The following is a 25,090-nucleotide window of genomic DNA, read 5'->3' as shown; positions in this document are numbered from 1 at the left end:
CACAATAAGCAATTCACTTCAGTTACAAAAATTAATTTAATGTCTTAGTATTACTAGGGCATCATTAACTCCTCAAAAAAAAAAAAAAGTCATGTACATGGCAGGAATTATTCTAATAACTTTCTAAAATTGACAGGTATAATAATAAACTAACTAACAGTGACAATCTTCTTTCCTCAAGGGTCCTGCAGTCTCATAGTGGGAAGAGAGACCTGAGATAATTACTGTATAATTATAGCAAGTCAGAATAATTACTCTAATAGAGTGATGTATGACAAAGAAGCGGCAACCCAGTGGACTTAAGGAAGACATGGATACCTGCAGAGAGAGAGTGTGTGTTTAAGAGGCTCAACGATTAAGCAGGGAACACAAGCAGGGTATGATGAGAGGGCAGATTATTACAGAGGAGGGAAATAGCATTGCTTAGGATTGGAGGAATAAGAAACCAGTGGATGTTCAGAAAATGAGCTACTAGTATTAGTAAGTGAGAAGAGGATGTAGGAGGATGATAAGACAAAACTGTAAAAGAATAAGACTGAGCATAAGAACCTTGTCTTCTGTGAAAAGGGCTATATGAAATGTCAGAAGGAGAAAGAGAAATACTACTGATTTCACTCATGTGTGAATTATAGAGGAAAAAAATGAAAGAAGACAAAAGAAACATAAATCTGAGCATAGAATTGAGGCTACCAGATGGGAAGGGGCAAAGGGCAGGAGGTAGAATATGGAGAGGACCCAGTGGACTATAGTAAAGGACCATGGGTGCTTGGTGGTGGGAGTGGTGGGGTGACATACATGTGAAAGGTGTGAACCAATATCTGAATCATATATGGCGGCGTATACCAGTGCTACGACAATAAAAAATAATGCAGTTAGGCCCTCCCCGGTGGCACAGTGGTTGAGCGCTGGGTTGCAAAGCTGCCAGCAGCTTCTGCAGTGCTGGTTTGATGCCCTGCTGCAACCCGGCCACTGGAGGAGGGTCCCACATGGCGCGCAGACCTCTCCTGCCGCCCGCTGCTCCCCTCAACAGTGTACTTCGGTCCTTCTGCCTGCTCTGCTCCCCGCTCTCGCTCTGGTGAATTCTCTCACCCTCCCGCGCTTCTGACTGTACCCAGTGCTTGTATAAATAAATAAATAAATCTTAAAAAAATAATAATAATGCAGTTTAAAAAAAAAGAGCTATGGGACTCCCTGGTGGCACAAGTTGTTAAGACACAACCTATGAAGCTATTCACAGCCACTGCAGCACAAGTTCCATCTCTGGCCAAGGGATCAAACTACCTACATGGCACAGCAGATCTCTCCTGACTCGCTCACTGCTTCCCTCAGCAGTGTATTTTCATTCATCCTGCCTGTTCTGCTTCCCACTCTGTCTCTGATGAATCCTCTCACCCTCCACACCTCTGGCCTGTACCCCAGTTATTGTATGCATAAATAAATCATTTAAAAAAAGAGCTATATATTTTTATTCTGTAGAATGCCCATGTATTCTCATGTCTAAGGTATTTACCGCTTGTGTTTTTATTAATATTCAATTAAAATTAACAATGCAAAGGTCTAATTTAAATATTCAAATTATTACAATATAGCATGCTATGATAATTATATATTTATTAATTATTTTTAAAACTAATACTTATTTAAAAATAATTATTATTTTTCAAGGAGATCGTGGTTATATGAGGAAAAGATTATTGGATGAGGAAAGAGGTGAAGGTTTTGAATAACCATCAAGAAGAATGATACAAGAGATGATTGACTAAAAACAGTCCAATGAGATTGTGAAATAGTGTTGAGGATACAGTTGATTGAATATCAATTATGTGAGAGAGCTAGAATTAGTAAGATGAGAATTTTCCCCTCCTATGCTAATCAACCAAAGAATAGAATTTTAAAAAATGTAGATTGTTCCATTAATTTTTGTGGGAGCAAGGTATTAACAATGTTAAGAGAAGTTGGGTGAAGGGTTTGGAATGAAGCACCTAGGAATTCAAGACACAAGTGTGGAAAGTAAAGCCAGGTGGAGAACATCTGGAAAAGGTGAAGGATTTGAGGATTAGAACTAATTCCCTTTCATATATCTATGATAGAACCAATCAACTGCCTTCGGAATCCTAGAATTGAACTATTGATTTTCCGCTATTTTAAAGGGAAACATTCCTGCCCTAAAACTGGGTTAATTGCATCTGTCCACCATGAATGGACAGTACTATACTCAACCTCTCTGAATCTCTGCTTTTTTCTCCAGCATAAATATAGCATAAATATAAAATATAAATATAAATATAAAATATAAATATAATATATAATATAAATATAAAATAATATTAAATATAAATATATTATAAAATATAATAAATATAAATATAAAATATAAATATAAATATAAAATATAAATATAAAAATAGCATAAATATAAGGCTGAAGTCTATTCCAAGGACTTCTGAAAATTTAAATCAGAGCAAATATTAAAAAGAATATTTTTTAACTGTTCCCTTAATTTTTCCTTTCAAGGTGAACACCTTCTAATTCTCTTCTCAATTTTTTTTCTTTCTTATTTTTAGAATCCCTGTAAACGAAGACCATCAGGATGGTTTCATGCCCTCTGACGGTAAGAGACAGCGATGCTGCATTTATTTATTTGGTACTGCAAGTGCAGAAGATAAAGTTAGTCATTCTCAAAGGTCATTAATGGGTCATTATCATGGCCCATGCTGGAATCCCTGTTCTTGTTTTACTTACTTGTTCATTCCCTTTTAGTTCTATAACCCCTCTTTTTCTGCTCTTCTTTTTATCACAGACAAATATCCTAACATATTTAAAGTATATGTGTTTGTATACATGTTTTGCATAATGCTGTATATGTGCATGCATTTGAATTTACATAAGTTATCTCTCTCTGGTCTTTTTAAAATACTCAATGTGGTATTACTCTATATGTATTTAATTTGTTACTGTTAATTGCTACATAGTACTTCCTGTATATTCCAGACAATTGTAATCATATGTCAGATGTAGATATTGCAAATACCTTCTCTCAGTCCATTCATTTTTTATTAACTTAGCTCTTGCTGTCCTTAATGGAACATAAACGAATTTTTATATAATTCATTAATTTTAAATTTGTAGTATATGCTTTTTAAGTTTTATTTAAGAAGTTGTATCTTGAGTACTCATACTTTCTTCTATGAAATTTATTCTTTGTTTTTAGGTCTTTGATATGTAGTCTACCTTTAAAGAGTTAGTAGAATTTTTTACATCATGTATAGAATCATTTTGCCATTACTGTACTTTAAATGAAAAATCCATTCTTTCATTAATTTATAATGCCACTTTTACACTGTATCAACTGTTTATGTGTGTCTATGCATATAAATGTGTGTGTGCATATAAATTTGTCATCTGTTGCTCTGCTATTTTTTTTAAGATTTATTTATTTATGCATACAAGAACTGGGGTACAGGCCAGAGGCGTGGGGGTTGAGAGGATTTACCAGAGACAGAGTGGGGAACAGAACAGGCAGACTAACTGAAATACACTGCTGAGGAGAGCAATGGGCGAGTGAGGAGAGGTCTGCTGTGCCATGTGGGTCACCTCCCTGGCCGGGGATGGAACTTGTGCTGTGGTGGCTGTGGGTAGCTTCATAGAGCTGTGTTTAACACCTTGCATCACCATGGAGGCCCTGGCTGTCTACTTTATTCCATTGATCCATTTGTTTATATACCAACACCACTGTTTTTTTTTTTAATTATTGCTCTATGTTTTAATATCTAATCATTAATTGATATATCTAGACACTGGAGCAGTAAAATATTTTTAAAATCTAATTAACTTGACTTGCTTGATGCATGAATGCAAATCCATCTTTGTGAAAAATAAGTCAAAAAGTATGAAATTGTGATTTTCTGAAAATACTTTTACTCCACAAAAGCCATATAACCAAATATACTTGCCTTTTATAAAGTACTAAACAGTGTCCTCATTATTTTTTGACTTTTGTATTATTTTATGAAAAACAATGTAATGATTTCATAATTTGTATGATTAAGTTGTCAATATCAAAAAACCATAGTAAGGGCCCAAAGCATGTATTGTATTTGGTGCTTCTATATCTTTAATAAAGCATCATTTCTGTTAGTTTATTCTGTTTAACTATTTAGAATATTATATTACATATAACAGTCCTTTACTAAAGTGCTTCTTAATCACAGCATGTTAAATTTTAATCTCTGTTTTTAACCCTTCAGGTACTGGAAATCTAGAAGAGGTCAGATTTTTTTCTTCTCATATTATATTGCTATAGCTAAAATATTCAACAATTATTATTATTCATTTTCTATTGATATAAACCAAACAAATGTAAATTCTTATGAATAATGATACTTTTCCATTTGTAATCTTATTTCATGAAAAATATCTGAGACATTAAACACTAATCACTACAGTGATTTATAATAATTTCATAGTGCTGAATATAAACTTAAGTCTAGCTATACTTCTGAATTTTATGGTAGGCTATGAAATGAAACCTTTATATTCTTATTTTCTCAGTCTATTGCTAAAGTATTTTATTTTATTTTTTTTTTATCTTTTCATATATATATTATATATATATATATATATACACACAAATATATGTATATCCCACCTTCATTCTTTTTTTTTTTTTTTTATAAATTTTATTGTTATATTCCCCATACAATTGCAGCCCCCCATTCTGACCCCAATCCCTCCCCTCCCGCCCCCGCCCCCCTAAAAGTGTCTCTGGTTCATAGTTTTTTGTTGATTTTGATTTTCACTTTCTTATAGTTATTCATTTTCCTGGTCCCTTATTTAAGTTTTCTAGATTCCTGCTATGAGTGAGACCATCCGGTATTTTTCTTTTTCTTTTTGGCTTATTTCGCTGAGCATGATCCCTTCCAGCGCCATCCATGTTGCAGCAAATTGCATGTGTTTATCTTTTTTGAATGCTGAGTAATATTCCATGGTATATATGTACCACATCTTCTTGATCCAGTCATCTATTTTTGGGCATTTGGGTTGTTTCCAAAGCTTAGCTATTGTAAACAGTGCTGCTATAAACATAGGGGTGCAGGTGCTCTTTGGAATTGATGTTTCTGTGTCCTTTGGGTAAATACCTAGGAGTGGAATTGCTGGGTCATATGGAAGCTCTATGTTTAGTAGGTCCAGAAATCTCCACACAGCTTTCCACAGTGGTTGGACCAGTTTGCACTCCCACCAACAGTGCAGAAGAGTTCCTTTTTCTCCACACCCTCGCCAACATTTGTTGTTGCTAGTTTTTTTAATATGTGCCATTCTCACTGGTGTAAGATGGTATCTCATGGTAGTTTTGATTTGCATTTCCCTGATGACAAGTGATGTTGAACATTTTTTCATATGCCTGTTGGCCATTTGCATTTCCTCTTCAGAGAAGTTTCTTTTAAGCTCTTCTGCCCATTTTTTGACTGGATTATTTTCTTTGTTGTTGTTGAGACTCATCAGCTCTTTGCAGATTTTTGTGATCAGTCCTTTATCATTAGTGTTGGGTGCAAAAATGTTCTCCCAGTTGGTGGGGTTTCTCTTTGTTTTTGTTATTGTCTCTTTTGCTGTGCAAAAGCTCTTTAATTTGATATAGTCTATTGCTAAAGTATTTTAAACAAGCCAAGTTTACACATATTTCAGTTTGCAGTTGTCTTTCTAAGTATTTTTTGTATTAAATTTAATCATTTTTTTATTTGTATTTGTATTAAATATTTGTATTAAATTAATACAATATTTGTATTATTTTTGTATTAAATTTGTATTAAAATTATTTATTTGTATTAAATATTTGTATTAAAATATTTGTATTAAAGTTAATCATTACTGATGTTTTAAATTCAAAACTAAAATTAATCATTATTGTTTTTCGTGACAGGAACAAGATAGTGAAGGAGAAACATATGAAGACATGTATGAGTTACACTTTTTACTTTATTTCCTTTTTAAGATGATTGTAGTGTTTCATATAAAGTGGCTATATAACACTAGGGGGAAGCTTTATTGTTCTGATAATTGTATATAATAATATTTTTTTCAATGCAAAGTACAGAAGGTCCTTTATTCTCTAAAGATTTTTTTTTCCTAAAGATTTTATTTATTTTTGTGTAGAAGAACTGGGGTGTAGGCCAGAGGTGTGGTGGCGAAGGGATGAGAGGATTCACCAGAGACAGAGTGGGGATCATTACAGGCAGATGTACTGAAATACACTGCTGGGGGGAGCAGCGGGCGAGGCAGGAGAGGTCTGCTGTGCCATGTGGGTCACCTTCCTGGCAGGGAATGAACTCAGGACATTACTTCTCTAAAGATTTTACAGGAACCATTAAAAAATTTTATGTGAGAGATCAGAGACTCATCAGAAGGAATTACACAGCCAAGAAGTTGTATTTCTTGCTTTTAGTGTCCTCAGTCATTGGCACTAGTTAATGTATATCTTCCTCACCTGAGTGATGCTTTACGTCACATGGATGCCATGAAATAACTTATCATGGTGCCAGATGCCAAAGTATGGCGGAAATATGTTTAAAAATAGTTTCAAAATGAGTTTCTAGGGTGCCTGAGACTAAAAAAATTGTCTTGGAGAGTGAGTAAAAGTCATAAACATGTTTTTTTTATCTTATGTTGATTCAACTATCTTAATTTTTCTCTACCCAGTTCTTATTCATTCAATTCTGACTAACATTTTTGACAAAGTTTGCATGGATGCTCTTGTACCTGTGATTACATGTTCATGAAAGAGCATGAAAGTGTGTTGACATGAGTAAGAACAGGGCCTTTATACACAATGTGCTCTACTCGTTGGGGCAAGCTGTATGGGAAGCAGAGCTATTAGAAGGTATCCTCAGTTGTATACTTCTTATTGATTAACGACCTCAGTGACCTAAGAATTTTGACAACGCTTCACTTTTCACCACCTATACTTCAGCAACCATCTTCTGTTTGGGATGGCAAACCTTAACAAATCAGCACCTGCAGATGCTGAAACAGTCTAACAATTTTTATTCTATAGAGAAACATCCAAAGAACGAGAGAAGAAAAGGGAAAAGGAGGAAAAGAAGCGATTAGAGCAGGAGAAAAAGGAGCAAAAAGAAAGAGAAAAGAAAGAACAAGAGATAAAGAAGAAGTTTAAGGTAAGATCTTTGTGACTGAAGGGTGAAAAAGAGTTACCTCACTTTATAACTTTCACACACAAGGGACACCATTTTAAAGTGAGAGTAATACCTCTCCTGAAAGTTCACTATGGAATCAAGTAAATCAGTGTTACAAAAGGCACCATATCTATTAAAGGAGTCATTCAATTTTTGAAAAGTTTATAATATATAAGTAAAATTAATATTATACTCTGATTATTAAAACATTTAAACTTACAGAATGTACAGCTACCAATTTTTATATTTTCATGTGGAAAATGTGAAAAAATAAATGGAAAATCTTCATAGCACATTTTTATGAAGAATTGTTTAGACTATTGATGGAATTATGTGAGTTTTTGCCTGTGTTTCTTTTGTAAGAGTCAACTTTGCACACTTCACTCAAATAATTTTTTTAGTAATAAAAAATTAGGAACTGGAAATCATATCACTAAATCAGAACTCCGAAGTTTGTCAAGACTACGACTTCACTAGCTATATGCCTTCCACTGAAATGTTGATAGATATTAAGATTAAATTGACACAAGAACTATGACTTAACATCATGTTTATTTAACTATAAAAAAAATTTCACACTCAAAATTACAAAATTAGGATGTATCTCAACATCACTGTCCTATCACACTCTCTTTTCTTTCTCAGGGATACTTAATAAATGATATGTCACATGCCTCAAGTAGCATCCTGAGTTTAAAAATATAAGGCCTAGTTTCTTAATTAGGATGTATCTCAACATCACTGTCCTATCACACTCTCTTTTCTTTCTCAGGGATACTTAATAAATGATATGTCACATGCCTCAAGTAGCATCCTGAGTTTAAAAATATAAGGCCTAGTTTCTTTCAAAATTATAATGTATATTTGCATGTTAAAAGATCTACGAAGACATCAGTGTAGGGTAAAGAAATTCAGTTTCATGGTATAAACTAGATTATTCCCCTGCTGTCAGCAAATCAGCGTACTATCAGGATATTAATTTTTAAACTTCACAAACATTTGCTATCTTTTTATGTACAAAGTTATTTGAAAAATAATACCTTCTTCGTAGCTAGCCATGTATACTCCAAGTTTATAAGCATTCAACTATTGTAAAGTTAAAAGAGAAAAAGAAGGAAAAAAATTTTTCCATAAGTACCATCCACCACTACCCCTTACCTTTCTTTTTGCCATTTTAAACCTGCAGAGGACCATGTGAATTACCACACAACACAAAAAGGGAAAGGCTCCATCAAAACACAGCACCAATGTGGATTGTCACACAAAAGTGGTGTTCAGCTATTAGGGATTGTCAGCAAGTCACTCACAGAGTCAGCAGATAAATGTCACTCTCTTCTGGTGCCCAAGCACATGCTTATCTATCCTTTGCTGGTCTTCTGACCTCTGTGATTTTCCCCTAACACCTAGAACATTCCCCAGAAATGACATTCACCCTCAATTTCTAGTTCAAGCCTATAATGTTGGAAGTAGGCAGCTTGCCAAGTTGTGGACATATTGTCTTTGAAAACTGCGTTGCTTAAAGATTTTCTGAATAGTAAAGACGCCACTTGTGATTATTTCTTTCCTCTCTGCAGCTGACAGGCCCTATTCAAGTCCTCCATCAAGCAAAAGCTTGCTGTGATGTCAAAGGAGGAAAGAATGAACTGAGCGTCAAGCAAGGAGACCAAATTGAAATAATCCGCATCACAGACAACCCTGAAGGAAAATGGTTGGGCAGAACAGCGAGGGGGTCATGTGAGTTCGAATTTCCTATAACTTCAAAGTCTTCTCTTTTGGAACCTATATCAAATGTGCCAATTCTTTCAGAATGCTATAAGCATAAGTTAGGAGTATGTTGCAGGAAAAAAACAGATTTAAAATGGCAGGTCTAGCTCATCTTCACTTCATCTGTTATCCTTTTGATGGGGAACAAAGTCAATGTTTATATTGTTCCAAGGAGGGACAAAGGGCATTAGATTCATCATTGATGTTAAAAGGAAAAAATGACTCATGTGAATCACTTTGGAATCTTTAAAATAATAGGTTTACCCCAAATCACAGCAGCATAAGTCTTTGACAAAATAAAGTACAATGTATCTACATGAGAAGTACATAAATCAGACACCAAACAAAGTGATGAAAGGAAAGTTTAAAGAGCAAGTGCGCAATTGATGTTTTCTTCACAACCTTAAAATGTTTAAACTTTAGTTAACTGAACATGAATCATTCTCCTTTTGATAGATGGCTATATTAAAACAACTGCTGTAGAGATTGATTATGATTCTTTGAAAAGGAAGAAAAACTCCTTCAGTGCCTTTTCATCAAGACCTCTTCAAGATGACCAAGAAGTATATGATGATGTTGCTGAGCAGGATGTGAACAGGTATGTGCAAATGCACACTGTAAAACACACCAGACTGTCTTCTTGTCAGAGTGTATATTTTAAGAAACTAATATCTTCTATCCCTAAGCTAAATTACTATTTAAAATAACGAATATAAGGAAAGATCCTTTGAAACTCTGTTCTGTTTATTAAAGTCTTTTATTTTACTCTGGTTATAAGTATCAAATAGTATTTGAAAAAAATAACAAGCCATTTGTAATATCCTGTCAAATATGTTGTCATTCCAAAACAATGTTTCATAATATTCTTTCTGATTAGGTGTTAGGGATGTGCCTGAAGTAGATATGATTTTATAAACTACGAAGCATGTAATTTAAAATTTAACTCAGAAAAAATATGAAACATTTAGCACTGAAATTTCTGAGTCTAAATATAGTTGTTGTTCTTATTTGGAAACAGAAAACACAATTTTTTTGTACTACAACTCTACTTTTAAAGTAAAAAACTAAAAGTGTGCATGAATAAAATAAATCTTTTTAATAAAGTAAAAGTTATTCTGTGGGATATCTGGAAATCAACTAAAAGTCCACTTTGCATGAGTCACTCAGTCCATTAGAATACAGTGACTTTCTCCCAAGATTTTTGGGCACCCCTTCTGGAGCAGGGGAACAGAAAAAGACATCCTCTGGAGACGCAAAGAGAGGAGAGTAGATATATTCTCCCTGTGTTTTCCCCGCTTTACTTCCCTGCTTTCCCCTCTGAGTCTTTCACTTTCTCACTCCCTGATTCCTCATCTATCTCTTCACCCTAACTGCAATCTTCCTTTGTCCTTTAGTTTCCTTCTTGCTTTTCCGTTCTTCTTCACCTTTCATTCCCTCTTTCCTCCAATACCTGCCTTTCCTTGTAAAGCCATTATGTCAAGTTGATGGGAAAGGAGAAGGAAAATCTCCAGCCCAGTTAAGAATCCTCTTTGTGGAATTGGGAAATTTCCATTGTGGTCCACAAAAAACATAACCTGTGCTAGAAGTGCACTCAGGTAAAGTGCACCTGCATTCCCCATAACTCAGATTTAAAGGGAAAAAATGCTTCGGTTATTAACGATATACAACATGTAAAACTATCAAGTTAGTAATATACTTACAAAGCATATAAAGAATTAGGTTTCCCTTTGCTTTTGCCTCATGCCATCATTAATATTTATTATACTGTTTCCTAGCAGTTTCATCTTCTAAAATAAATTATAGCTGGAAACACATTCCTATGTTGTGAACATAAGTTATTCAGCATATATCAAAATATGCAAGATGTGCACAGGAATTTACAGATCATAAATTGACTCTAATAATAAGAAACACATTGACATTTAAGAATCAGTTAATGCCATATTGGGTGTCAATTGAAGTACCACATATAGTCTGAGATTTACAGGATTTTCTGAATATGTCAAGCCACATACAATATATTATTGATATGTATACAGTTTTCACACTTTATTTTTATTTAAAAAATCCATTTGTCTAACATAGATTAAAGAGTTCTATTATATTAACAATATTAACAAATAACATTTTTTTTTAGAGGCATGTATTTTTATTTATTTATGATTTATTTATTTGTTTTGTTTTGTTTATACATGCACTGGGTACAGTCAGAAGCGCGGGAGGGTGAGAGAATTCACCAGAGCCAGAGCGGGGAGCAGAGCAGGCAGAAGGACCGAAATACACTGCTGAGGGGAGCAGCGGGCGGCAGGAGAGGTCTGCGCGCCATGTGGGACCCTCCTCTGGTGGCCGGGGAGCAGCCGGGGATCGAACCGGCGCCGCAGAGGCCGCGGGCAGCTTCGCAACCCAGCGCTCAACCACTGCGCCACCGGGGAGGCCCTAACAAATAACATTTTTATACTGAGGTGCAAAAAAAATCATTTCTTTAAAAAGGGGTGATAGTCTTAAAAAATGAAGCACGATTTAGCCATAGTGGGTGAATGTTTCCCCAAACTAATGCTATTACTTTTTTCATTGTATTGAATCCATACCCAACTCCAAAAGACATGATCTACTTATTAAACATGTAGCAGAAAAAGAATCTTCTATTTAATAAAATGTGGTTGGAGGAGGTATGTGGTTTTAAGACTCAATATCTTAAACAAGTGTGGCACTATAATATTTACTAGTATCCATCCCCCTTATGCATATTCAATACGAAAATGAAAGAAGCGTAATTTCTACACAAGTTTTATTTTTTAAACTACAGCTGCTGGTGGTAGAAATCTCCTAACAGAACATGCTTTGTCCTTAGTGGAACACGGAAGATGCTGAGCCCAGCCGGCTGCTTGCCCTGGCAGAATGAGAGATGGCACCAAAGTCTCCTTCTCCCTCTTCCACATACCTCCTGGTTCCTTTCACTCTTTACCCGCTTTTTGCCATTCTTCCAGGGTCATAATTGCTGACTCTGCACTTCAAAGTCTTGGTAGACAAGAGGCTTAAAAGCACAGGTCCTGAGAGCTGTCCTCTCTTGCCCTCAACAAAGCAGTGTCTGTAACAAACATAAACCATGGAAGGAAAGGAAATTACAAATGCAAATATCAGACCTGCATCATGTAACAGACTTTTTTCTATGCACACCTCTCAACTTTCTCATCCCCTTTATGGTTTCCTCTTGCCTCTTCTTTTCTCATACTCTCTAGTCTTTGTTGTCTCCTTCACCTGTTAGATGTTTTGCATTCTAAATAGGCCATTTTTAGATGTATTTGTCAGTACTGACAGTCCCTAAAATTGCCTTCCTTCACATAATTCTAACTGCCTGCTTTATATTCAAAGGGCAGTGTCATAGAAAATGAGTGTGAAAATAGTTTGTAAGCAGTAGAGAATATACTTAAACATCATCAAAAATCCATTTTTTTACATATGAAAACAGCATTTTTTTTCAAAGTTTCCATTACACAGATAAGTTTTTATTTCTAAATTAATCATAGATTTGTGTTAGATCAGTTTCTTTCATTCTAAGTTAAGGTTGAGGAATTAGATATTAGTAGACACTTATGCTGTATGGTTGCAATATCAGACCATTGCTGTCAGATTATCCAAAGAGCCAAAATGGCAGTGCAGGGTCTGCAGGTCGGTGTTGGTAAAACAACTCTCGGAAGGCAAGAAGCTCATGTTGCCTCAGCAACTCAGTTAATTTAAAGTGGGCTTGGTCAAGTCAATTTCTCAGAGCTTCCATTTCTTTTCTGAAAAATGAAGGAATAAAACTCAATGACATGAAATTTTTCTACTTTTCATAGTCTATATTTCCTTGTCATTCATGGAACTCATGCTTTCATGGGAAACATGAGCAAAATAAAATCACTGAAATACAGAATGTTGTGGAAGTAATAAGAAATGCAAGCATCCTGGCTTTAGAGAATTAGGGTTCACACTGTATAAAAGCCCTGTGTGTAAGGTTTCCATATTTGGAATATTGGAATATTGCTCAGCAATCAAAAAAGACAAACTCATGCCATTTGCAACAACATGAGTGGAGCTGCAAGGGGTTATGCTAGCTGAAATTAGTCAGAAGGAAAAATATGATACTGGATGATCTCACTTATGTGGAATATAGAGAAACCAAACAAAAGGTCAAGTAAAAGTCAAAACCAGCAAGTTGACTATAGACCTGAAGCATACTGCAAAGGAGGGGGTGTAAGGTGCAAAACAGCAGAGGGAAGAATATAAGAGAATATGGTGATGGCTCATGGGTTATATGGTGGCAGGGAAACTATGGGGACTACAACAATGTAAGAAAAAATTTACTTAATAAAAAATAAGTATATAAAAAATAAAAATGTTTAATACCACTAGACCAAGAATAAAATATGATGGCTTTAAGACATTGAAAGAGAATTGAATTTAATACAATAATGGCCTTATTTGACTCCTGAAATAGTATTATTATTTAATAAGTCCTGTGGAATCATCTAACTATGTATAATATGAAAACTGCTTAATGGGGAAATGTTAAAGGCAAACAGTATCCTTGCTTTGAACATTTTTTTGCTGAGTCTCACTTGATTCTTACTGGTTGTTTTGTTTTGTCATTTGCTTTGCTATTATTCATCTGTTGTAATAAGGACAAATTTTTCTTCCTATTCACATATAACATGCTGATAAATTTTAATTGGAATGTTATTTCCCTTTTGTAGAACTGCTAATATACATACATCTCTCCCTGAGAACTAGATCCTTCATAGATTAATTTAATTTGTTTATGCTTGTTTTTCTAGCCACAGTGGAAGTGGAGGTAAGCCAAACACTTTTACTGCAGTTTCTCCAAGTTTTCAACATTTTTGATAAAATGCTTCCATCTGCAAATACTAAAGAGGATCTTAATGTCATGGAAAGAATAGTAGGCTAGGAAATTATGGTCTGGATTTGGATTCTGTCATCCCATCCCCATCACTTCTTTCTTTCAAGTTATTACAGGGTGACTAAACTTCCAGTGTACCCATGGCAGTCTCAATTTATGCCAATTGAGCACAATTAGTAACAGCATCTGCCTCCTATTTCAGAAGTATTATTGTTCGGATGATACCATATAATCACCTTGGCTATGACTTCTAAAAACCTCTAGCTTAGCTTTCTCATCAACAAAATAAAGGAATTTTATTAATCCCTTGCAATGCTGAAATTCTCATACTAAAACTCATATTTCAATTTCATTGTGCATATTTCTGCATGGAGAAGATACTCAGTAAGCATTTGTAAAATAATTGCTTGTCAAAAAACAATGTTATTGAGGTATATAGAATAACAAATCAAAAAAAGAAAGGGTCTTACTTTGAAAAAATCAATTGGATGAAATGAAATAATAGAAATGAACAGTAACTTTTCATTTCTTTCTTTCAACTATCTTCATACAAACAAATTTACCTTTCATTTCAATGTCTTCACTTATAGCTTGATAAGTACCTTTTCTGAATGCCTCCTCACTGTTAGTTTTCATTTATCATTTACTCCCTTCTCCACAATAAATATGTAATTGTATCTTTGATTCAATTTTAGTTTTTCTTATATTTATATTCTCCCCCTTCCGCTCTTCTCCAGTGCACAGTAATCATTCATCACTCTCATACAGTTATTATACTTAATCTCTAGTAATTCCTTATAAAATAATCAGCAGGGCAATTAAATTGCCTATCTATGTGAGAGTTGAAAATATTATTTTTCTTTAAATGGTTAACAATTTATTTTTTTTTAAGATTTATTTATTTATTTACACAAGCACTGGGTACAGTCAGAAACACGGGAGGGTGAGAGAATTCACCAGAGCCAGAGCGGGGAACACAACAGGCAGACTGACAAAATATATAGCTGAGGGGAGCAGTGGGCGCGGCAGGAGAGGTCTGTCATGCCATGTGGGACCCTCGCCCAGGGGCCGGGAATCGAACCGGCACTACAGAGGCTGCAGGCAACTTTGCAACCCAGCGCTCAACCACTGCGCCACCAGGGGAGGCCCTAAATGGTTAATATTTTAAAGAGGCTTTCTGAAGTTTAAGAAAGCAGCTAGATTATCAAATTTTGAATGACTATTACATTATCAAATCATAAAATTAACAGAAGATTTTCTCTCCCTACTCCAAATGAAGGAATCTTCCCACCTCCCCCAGAAGATGATATTTATGATGGGATTGAAGAGGGAGAAGATGATGATGGGTAAGAATGATCAGTGAATTGCCTTCTTGAAAATTATTGTATTTACTGAAATGTAACTTTGATTTCTAGTTAGAAAAAGAAGCAGAAAATAGTGTTCTATATTGCATTACTAACAAGGATTTGATTGCTTAATTGAAAGCAGTAGTAAATTAAAAGTGTAATTGTACCACACTTCAAATATAGTGGTGTACTGTTTAGAAGGACCTCAACAAATATGCCAAGTAGTTAAATGAAAAAGGAGTGAATTACAGGTGATATAGATATGTTTTCTAATTATTATTTTGTAAACCAATGTTTTACAACAATCTCTAGAATTTAGAGTTACATAGTTAATCCTTTATATAATAATCATAATTATAAGCAACTCAAATAAATTGATGTCATATGCTATCTATAGCAGAACCAATATGAATACTTAAACTTTTAAGTGTTAAAACCTTTGAAATGGCATAATTTAAAATTTAAGATGTATTAATTACTCAATTTAATCATAAAACTAAATGGATATTTAAAGCTTAATCTGACTTAGCTTGTTAGTTGAAGAAGCAAGAGAAATCTCAATAAATAGAAAAAAATAGTAACTACTACTTACCTAGTAGCAACAGTATTCAAACAATATTCAAAGACCATGGCTTATAATCTTACTAGCATCATCTTGTTGAATATGATGAGTAGCTACTGCCTGAATGATCTATGAAGCATAATTACTAAGAAAAAACTGAATGTCCACCCAATGTTTTTACATTGAATCCATTGTTACATTTTAATTAATGCCTGTATGCTCCAAAGCTCCATGCTACCGGTTGAAGAGAGAAGTAACTCCTGGTCCTGGGGGATTTTGAAGAAGTTAAAGGGAAAAGATGACAAAAAGAAAAGTATACGAGTGAAAACTAAAGACTCTGAGTCTGACAATAATGAAGGTCCATCGTAAGAGTCGACCACCAAATCCAGTGCATGATAACTACACTAATATTAATTTAATCAAATGCTACTAATATTTTATAACCAATAACCAAATTCTGACAGGCTTAAACTACTTTTTGTTATATTCATTAGTCATCAGGCTCATTGACTGTGACCGTGTCACTCTTAAACTTATGCGTTTGCCAATATATAAGAAGAACAAAAGTAATCAAAAATTGTCATGGTTCAAAGATCTATTTTGATTTCCTTATGTTCATATGTAAACACACATACATACATACACATACCCTCACACATTCATACATAGTCACATACTTTACTTAGGAATTTTTTTTTAACTGCAGCATCATATCCAAAAACTCGCAATTCCAGTAGTACATTTTATTATATAATATTTTATACTGACTACTCTTAAAATATATAACTTTCAAAAATTAATTTGCTAGACACGAATTGGAATTCTGTAAGTTATTTAAAATCTTTGTAACTCTCTGCACAATATGATATATTCATTCTATTTGAATTATATATGTATCCATAGTAAATTTTTTAAGTACCTTAAGTTTATCTAAACAAATCCTAGGATGTAAGTTTTTTCTTTCAATCCCCAAAATACACTTCAGCATAAATTCCACATATATGAATTTGAAGACTCTTAATGTTTGTCGGTATAAGAATATTCTTGTTTACAATAGAACCACCCTACTTAACAACTGAAATCTGTACAAAATATTTATTCCACATAGACTTCCTAAGTTTAAGCCTATACGTGAAGCACTAAAGCAACACTCAATAAACAGGACACTTAAAAATTTAAGTGAACATAAGAAATCAGCCTCTTGATGCAGCGTTACTCAGATAAGATCTTTACCTGGAAATGAAAGCGGAGATTATTTTTTCTGCTTCAATTACACATCGCCTAATTTTGATCGAGATTGTTTGAACTAATGTCTCCCACGTTAGTGTAACTGTGCACCATTTTTCCAGTGATGTATGTGTGTACATGTGTATGTGTGTGTGTTTAAAGTTTAGAAATAATAGAAACAAGGGGCTTTTTTGTTGCAACTAAATGCCACCCAGTTCTGATTCCAGAACACTCCTATTAATAAGCTCTTGCTTTCTAGTTTGAATGGATATTCCTGTCTTATTCACCATTCTCCTGTTTTGGGGTACAGATTGGAATCATTAAAATTCCTATGACCTTTGTTGACTTTGCTCTGCATTTCTACACTTTGAGTCAAATAAATCGTTTTGAAGCAGAGCTTTGCCACAATAACTCCAAGTGACTGAGTCATTTTTATTTCCTCTGGTGTGATTTTATGATATGCCCAAACTCATAAAACAGATGTGAAAACAATGGTCCAATGATTGTAGATGAAATAAACCACCAAATATCTTCATTCTAATTTCTTGGCCAACATTGGAATTAAATATAATTTATAGCTAAATTCCAAATTGCTGCACAGAAACTGGAACTTTTTGGGGAAATGGAGACTGGAGAATGAGAGAGGAATGATGGTCAACAGATTTATGAGCTTATGAAGCCTCCAGGTTGTTAGGTATTCCTGCCTTTCCTAAATACTCAGTTTCCATTTTATATTAGGCTGATTATAATTGTGTTCTCATTTTCTTTTCAGTTTCCCTTCTCCTCCTAAACAATTGGGTAAGTAATGCAATCTAATTGTATCTTTTATATCTTCCTTCTTACAGTTGGAATAGTGGGAAATCATTACACATACCCACAATATCTGAATGGAAGTCCTGACCCTGAAAATTATGTAACTTTGGGCAAGTTTCTACACTGTGCATAGCCATGGTTTCTCAACTGTTAAATAGCAAGAAGAAGAAAATTAAAAAGATCGATGGTTTTTAAACAGCTCTTCCAGGTGGCGCAGGCAGATGAGCGCTGCACTATGAAGCTGTCCTCAGCCTCTGCAGCATGGATACCATCCCGGCCAGCCAGAGAAAATCCTACATGGCAAGGCAGACCTCTCCTGTCTCCCCTCAGCAGTGTATTTCTTCAGTCTGCCTGTTCTGCTCCCCACCCTGTCTCTGGTGAATCCTCTCACCCTCCCGCACCTGGCCTGTACCCCAGTTCTTATATAAAAAACAAACAAACAAATAAACAAACAGCTCTTCCAGGAGTCTTTGGGGTCACTTTGGAGAAAGGGTGAACTTGGCAGAAATGGACACCTTTGGTTCCATGCCCCACCCCCCAATTCTTTCAGAGCTTGATGTATTGTCCCTCTGAATTAAGATTTCTAAAAACAGACCAGATTATATGTCACTGAGGACCTTACACATCTAAATTTCTTTGACTTTTTTTAAAATTACAATTTATATTGTATCTAGAAAAATATCCACTAAATGGAAAACTTTTGAGAACCCGATCACCACTTCTTTGTGCAATTTTAATGAGCTTATTTTTTTTATGCTTGCTGAGACAGCGCTTTAAAAGGCTTCTCAGCTTTACTTTGAACAAAAGAAAATTTTGCCTCACAAGAATTTTGGGGAAATTTAAAAAAGTTTATCTTATAAATACATCAAAAGCAAATCAAATACAAAGTTAATCTTTATTTCCAGACTGACTTTGTTTTCAGTTATCACCTTGAAAATAGGTAAGACAATAACTGAGATTTATCAATAACTTATGCTATACATATCTTTATCTATAATTTTCAAGAAATATAGCTCCACAGAGTAAGGATAAATTGAAACAAATGTGATCAATTCAGTAAAAAAATGTCATTTTGTTTCAATTCTCTTTTGTTCTCAATTGTGTTTTAAATGAATCTGAATAGAATAGTCATTTTTTCCTCTTCTGGAAATCAATGATAATCATATTTTTACATATATATTATGGATTCTTTATACACATGAGCAAGTTTTATCCTATGAAAAGAACCTGAATGAGGAAATAATACAAATGCATGCGTACACATATAAGTATTTGTGTATGTGTTAAATATTTACATATATGTATATATTATATATATTTATGTGTATTATATATATTTACATATATAGATGGAAAGAGAGGAAAGAGAAAGAGAGAGGGGAATTTTTAAAGGAAATCAAAATTCTAGCCACTATCAAAGTGCATTTAAACTTTTTATGATAATCATCCCTTAAATTGTTTGCACACTTTTCAACTAATATCTACAGCTGAAATTGCTGTAAAACAATTTAATAGGTACAGAGGGGAAGCATCCCTCTAGACAAGGACTCTAGAAGAAAGATAACAGGGAACTACAGATTGAAAAATCCACTGACCCAAATAAGGTCATAGCAATTTCCACCAGTACTGATTCTAAACAACTGCAGTGTCAGAAATGTTTTTGAAAAAAAATATTCTTTCCATTTCAAGGTGGTGCCACTCCTAAATTACTGTAAGTTAAAAGTTACAGCAGAACACATCAGTGAGTAAAAGAGGAAGAAGATCGGTAGGTAGGTAGGTAGATAAAGACATAGACGTAGACATAAAAGGATATATTTTATCATCTTTCCAAATCCAAAAAGAATGATGTGTTCAGTCTCCACTGTCTGCTGTCCCAAAACCAGGAATGTTAATTTGTTTGTCAGCAGTCTACTAGTCTTGCCATTCATCAATCTGTAGATCTTTAAATGATCTAGGTTACTATTTTTTCCCCCCAGAAAGTGATAATGACAATCCTGGTCATTGGTTTTTTGAAGCAATTTTAACACACATGCCCAAAACCGTTCCCCTTCCAGGAAATGTATCTAGGCACTAGGAGAACTTTTCATGTACTACAAGCACTTTTTTATGTAAAAATCATTTTTTATTGCTCCTACTAAAACTTAAACTAACAGTATTTCAAAATTTTGCCTTTTGTTAGAAGAGGGAGAAGAAGTTTATGATGATGTGGATGCCTCTGATTTCCCTCCTCCACCCTTCGAGATGAGGTAATTAAATTGTTTCATTATAATTAAGTAATGAAAGTGATATTGCATAAGCAAATTCAACTGGAATAAAACCCAATGGGCTGTTTGTCTACGGTTACACTGTTTGCTCTGTCCTCTCTGCCTGATCTTTGCCAGGTTTGTAAGTAGATAGCCTTGGTCTGCCTCCTTCTCTCTCCTCTCCCCCAGCTTCGTCTTTTCCCTCCTGCTCTCCCTATAGTTTTGCTCCTCTTCCCCTGATTATCCACTGCCCTGTGACTCACAGTGGTCTGCATTCACTTATTTATTCATTCATGGGGAAAGTATTTGAGTGCTTGATCACACACAACCAATCTCACTGAATCATCTCCCCTTATGTTGACTTTTTTTCCCAAAACCCTTTTGTCTCAAATTCACTTCTTAATTTATATCTCCCCTCTTCCACCTGGTTCAAATTTTCTCTGAGTTCCACAGGAGATATTTTTTTTTTATTTTATGGAAAATAAAATTTGCTTTATAAAAGAACTTTTGGTTATGTCTCTTTCACAGGCGCATCTGATTCTCAAAGGTTCAATATCATTTTTTTAAAAAAGCATTCCATAGCGAATAGTGACATTCTCAACTCACCTAATTTTGATTTAATTTTAGACAAAAATTGTTCAAAAAATATAAGATCAGTTATACAAAAAGGAATGCCTTTTGAAAATTCTTTTGAAGTAGAAAAAGTAGGAGTTTTTTATGCTCCAATAAATAATTGAGGAGATCTGTGTATAAAAGCAAGAGCATTTCTCTAGCTTTTTCAAGAGAAAAGATGGTAAAGAGTTCTTAGATTTGATTAGTTGAGAGTAACAAAATATGATACAATAAATGGTGACTTCTGAACTATACTGGTAAAAACACATGAGGGAACACTACTTTTTACTAACATTGTTAAATTACTGACAGAGAGTCAATCTCAAGATCAAAGAAACTGAAGGGAAAATATTCTTTTACTTATATACAAAGATCAATTTCTGTAGGAAAAACAAACAAGAAAGATGAAAGGAGAATTATTCTCAATTTTCAGTTCTCCTTCAAAAGGAAATCTAATCTTCTTTAGTAATATATATTTTTATATTCCTCACCATCTCACTTCACTTCAGCAACTCATCAGGAAGTTGTTTTATCCCAGACAGTTGATAATTTATTTTCTGTTTTATTATTTATTAATGCACAGATGCAACTATATTCCATAAAACAGCTCCTCCAGAATCCAGTCACATATTGGTTCTTTTTTTTCCAAGCAAAATAAAACCCAACTGAGTGAACTTTATATGATATATACTGTATTCTTCTCCATTCTTATTTTCAATTTAAAACAATTTCATGATCTCCAGCATCTTATTCTGTTTTTAAATAAAATTCAATAAATTATTCTCTAAGAGAGCTTGTGGGACTTTTTAGCTCCACAGTGCTAATCTGGGACAGCAATTCCAATAATGTCTAGAGTCCCATAAAATAAGAGATGAGGTGATGATGCAGAACCGGTATGGAATATTGTGATAAGTCATTAAATTCTAAGTGAATAAATTAAAATCTAAGATTCAAAAATTATCAAACATTTTAAATAAATCTGTTATACACGAAACTTAATCTTAGGCAATCAAGTAAAAATCAATGTTAATGTTCAGAGTATTTCATTATTCTCAAATATTCTGATTTTTAAATTTCTTTATGCAGAGATTCACAGCCTTTCCCTGACATTCATATTTAACCCTAGTACATGGTTCTCTACCTCAGTTGCAAGTTAGTATCACCAAAGAAGTTTTGAAAATATATGTGTTAGTACCTAAACACCATTCAGTATAACTAGAAATTTTAAATCAATTTATATTAATTAAAATTTTTAGGAAATGGTTAAGAACAGTGATAGTGTTTAAAAGCTTTCCAGGTAATACTGTAAGTGGACAGACTGGAAAATCACTATCTTTTAGTAATTAATTTCACATATAATCATTGGTTTTAGTTCAATTGGTATCTATGAACTACATATAATAATAATATACAGTACATAGTCTTGTAAGCTAATGTTACCTTAATAAAAAATAATACAATTTTTTAAAAAGAAACTATAGTATCTAAAATTTTAACTTACAAGGTTTCTTGCCTGCCATCCTGGTTCCATTTCATATAGATATGATAAATCATATAGATAATATTTTTAAGCCATTTTTTATGATGTGCTGATTTTTAAAAAGTTTTTTCTGTGATATTGGCCAAGCCTCATAATTATCTAGAAAGGACTGAAAATTATAGCTCAAGAATAGTTTGAGTCATGTGAAACTGCTGATATATAGCCATGTTTAAACTACACCTCAGTGTTTGTGCAGCTCAACATAACAGATAATGCATTTTCATTTAATCTATATCCTCTTGAAGAATCCCTTCTGTGTTAGAAAATGATGTCATTTATTACAATAAATGTACTGGATTTGTCAGAAAAGGAATTAATTAAAAATAAAATTTAGCAAAAATTTAATGTATGAATGCTTTATTATATACTGTTCTTTTGATATTTTCAAAATAAGTGTTATATGATATGTGTTCCTCTATCCTAGTCAAGGAATGAAGGTCAAGACAGAAGAAAAAGACCCTAAGAAACTAAAAAAGCAGGAAAAAGAAGAAAAAGACTTCAGGAAAAAATTTAAAGTATGTCATAGTTAAATATTATATAAAGTTCGTAGAAATGATTTCTTCTAGATTTAAACTTATTTCTATAATAAATTAAACTCTCATATATGCGCAATATGCATACTGTGATAATCATCTAAATGTAACCATCCTTTCATGCTTAGTAAGTAGATAATAAAAAATAGAATGAATAATAATCAGTATATATTGTTTATGCAATGAGATATTATTTATCTATGAGAAGAAGGAAGTCCTGACTTTTATGTCAATGTAGATAGACCTTGAGATCATTATAATTCGGCAAGAAATTAGACATAGAAAAATAAATACTGTGTCACTTACATGTGGGATCTAAAAACTTCACCCTCTTGGAATAAAAATGTGGTTGCCAGGGCAAGTGGCAGGATGGGGGAAATGGAGAGAAACTTTCATTTTTAAAATGAATAAATTGTGGGGATCTAATGTATGGCATGGTGGTTATAAGTAGACACGCCGTATATTTTATGCTTGATAGTTGCTAAGAGAGTGAATCTTAAGTATTCTCCCCACAAAAAATAAATGGTGTGAAGTGATAGGTTTGTTAGCTAGCCCTGTTATGGTCATCATTTTGTAGTACACATCAAATGAACACACACTAAACTTAAAAAAAAAAATGCAAATTTCAAAATTATATTAGGGTGGTGAGGTTATGAGTGACTTTTTCTAAAGGCAGTTTTCATTGATGCTCTTATGCTAGCTTTTATAAACAAGTAACTGTTTATTTAGCAAAGACTTTCTTAATAAATCTGCTAACAGATAAATTATTACTGTACTGGTACATATCAATAATGTAAAATGTTTTTCTTTATTTTTTTCAGTATGATGGTGAAATTAGAGTCCTCTATTCAACCAGAGTTGCACCCTCCTTAGCTTCTAAAAAGTGTGGAACCAGAGATCTCCAGATAAAACCTGGTGAATCTCTTCAAGTTATACAAAACACAGATGACACAAAAGTCCTCTGCAGAAACGAAGAAGGAAAATGTAAGTCACTGTTTAGGCTACATGGAAATGACATTCCAGAATTTACCAAACAAATTTTAGTTATTGCCCCTGTTTTTATTAATTTTTCTTATTCTTATTCTACATATTATAAATCATGGAAAACTTTTAAGAAATTAGACATCTTGCTATGCTGAAACTAATGTATTTTCTTTTCATCTCTTTTCATTTCTCACTTGCTATATTTGCCACTGTGGTACACGGTTGTGCCAAATCAGTGCTTCTCGAAATTCAATGCCCCATGTCAAAAATCCTTGTGTGGGCTTTAAATGTGCAGTTGCCTGACCCATCCTTCATTTGCTAAGTTGCAAGCTCTGCTGGTCAGATGGAGTCTGTGACCATAATGTCCTCCCAGCTTGTTCTTCTGGCCACTAAAGTGAGAATCACTGTGCCAAAGCCATGAGTAGCTTTTGTTCTGACCTAGTTTTGAAATTCGTGTATGTCACAGGTAGAATTTCCATTTTTTCTATCTTGCAAATTCACTTGTGTTCACATCCTATAAGACCTACTACTCCAAAGGAATTTGAGAGATTTCCTGTCTTCTTTGACTATATCAGTAATTAAAGCTGACAGATGAAAATGTTTTTGTCTAATTTGGAAAGGAAATTTGTCTCATGTAAAGTCCAGGGAGAATAATTAAAGGTTGTGCTGTCCTTTATTTAAAACTGGATACCAGCCTAGAGGTCTTGTATCAGTTTGGTTAGATTGCACGAAAAACATAAACTCTGAGTCGACTCTCAATGACATGAAGGTGACTCAGGGATAGGAACTGAAATGGAATTGTAAGAAGAAAGCACAGTGATTCAAGAGTGGGGGAAATGGACCCACAGTTGTCATGGAGGAGGTACTGTTGACTTTTTTTTTTTTTAATTTATTTATACAAGCACTGGGTATAGTCAGAAGCGCGGGAGGGTGAGAGAATTCACCAGAGCCAGAGCAGGGAGCAGATCAGGCAGAAAGACCGAGGTACACTGCTGAGGGGAGCAGCGGGCGGCAGGAGAGGTCTGCGCGCCATGTGGGACCCTCCTCCGGTGGCCGGGGAGCAGCCGCGGATCGAACTGGCACTGCAGAGGCAGCGGGCAGCTTCGCAACCCAGCGCTCAACCGCTGCGCCACCGGGGAGGCCTCGGTACTGTTGACTTTTAAAAGGAGAAAACGGGGTGGGTACAAGGATACAGGCAGGAGTAGCATAATATTGAGCCTGAAAGCTCACTGTCAACAGTGCTATAGGAAACAAACTCTCCATTCATACCAGCACGTGTCAGGATTACCCTAAGTATTGCATTAAATGCGGGCCTCCCTGTTGGTGCAGGAGGTTGAGCGCTGCACTGTGAAGCTGTCCTCAGCCTCTGTAGCGCAGATTCG

The 25,090-nt window shown here is 34.3% G+C and overlaps 1 protein-coding gene across 2 annotated transcripts in view; it reads left to right on the top strand.

Moving 5' to 3' along the window:
* The window catches only part of FYB1 (FYN binding protein 1), a gene marked incomplete at its 3' end in the record, with an annotated part of 137,085 nt that overhangs the window by 103,328 nt on the left and 8,667 nt on the right, over nt 1-25,090 (top strand). Inside the window, exons 4-15 of one of the 2 annotated variants that reach the window (XM_084233608.1) lie at nt 2,565-2,611; nt 4,248-4,267; nt 5,918-5,952; nt 7,049-7,169; nt 8,762-8,921; nt 9,408-9,549; nt 15,099-15,194; nt 15,984-16,121; nt 17,756-17,781; nt 19,976-20,042; nt 22,616-22,706; nt 23,546-23,708. In XM_084233608.1, coding sequence (XP_084089734.1) covers nt 2,565-2,611; nt 4,248-4,267; nt 5,918-5,952; nt 7,049-7,169; nt 8,762-8,921; nt 9,408-9,549; nt 15,099-15,194; nt 15,984-16,121; nt 17,756-17,781; nt 19,976-20,042; nt 22,616-22,706; nt 23,546-23,708 — 1,106 coding nt within the window. The remainder of the gene's footprint in view (nt 1-2,564; nt 2,612-4,247; nt 4,268-5,917; nt 5,953-7,048; nt 7,170-8,761; nt 8,922-9,407; nt 9,550-15,098; nt 15,195-15,983; nt 16,122-17,755; nt 17,782-19,975; nt 20,043-22,615; nt 22,707-23,545; nt 23,709-25,090) is intronic. The other variant, XM_084233609.1, reaches the window with a different exon arrangement.

The sequence above is a fragment of the Talpa europaea genome, assembly GCF_964194135.1.
Source record: "Talpa europaea genome assembly, chromosome: 5".
NCBI classification, from domain to species: Eukaryota; Metazoa; Chordata; class Mammalia; order Eulipotyphla; family Talpidae; genus Talpa; species Talpa europaea.
The sequence above is the reverse complement of the archived record's forward strand: the minus strand, read 5'-3'. Positions and strand labels throughout refer to the sequence as shown.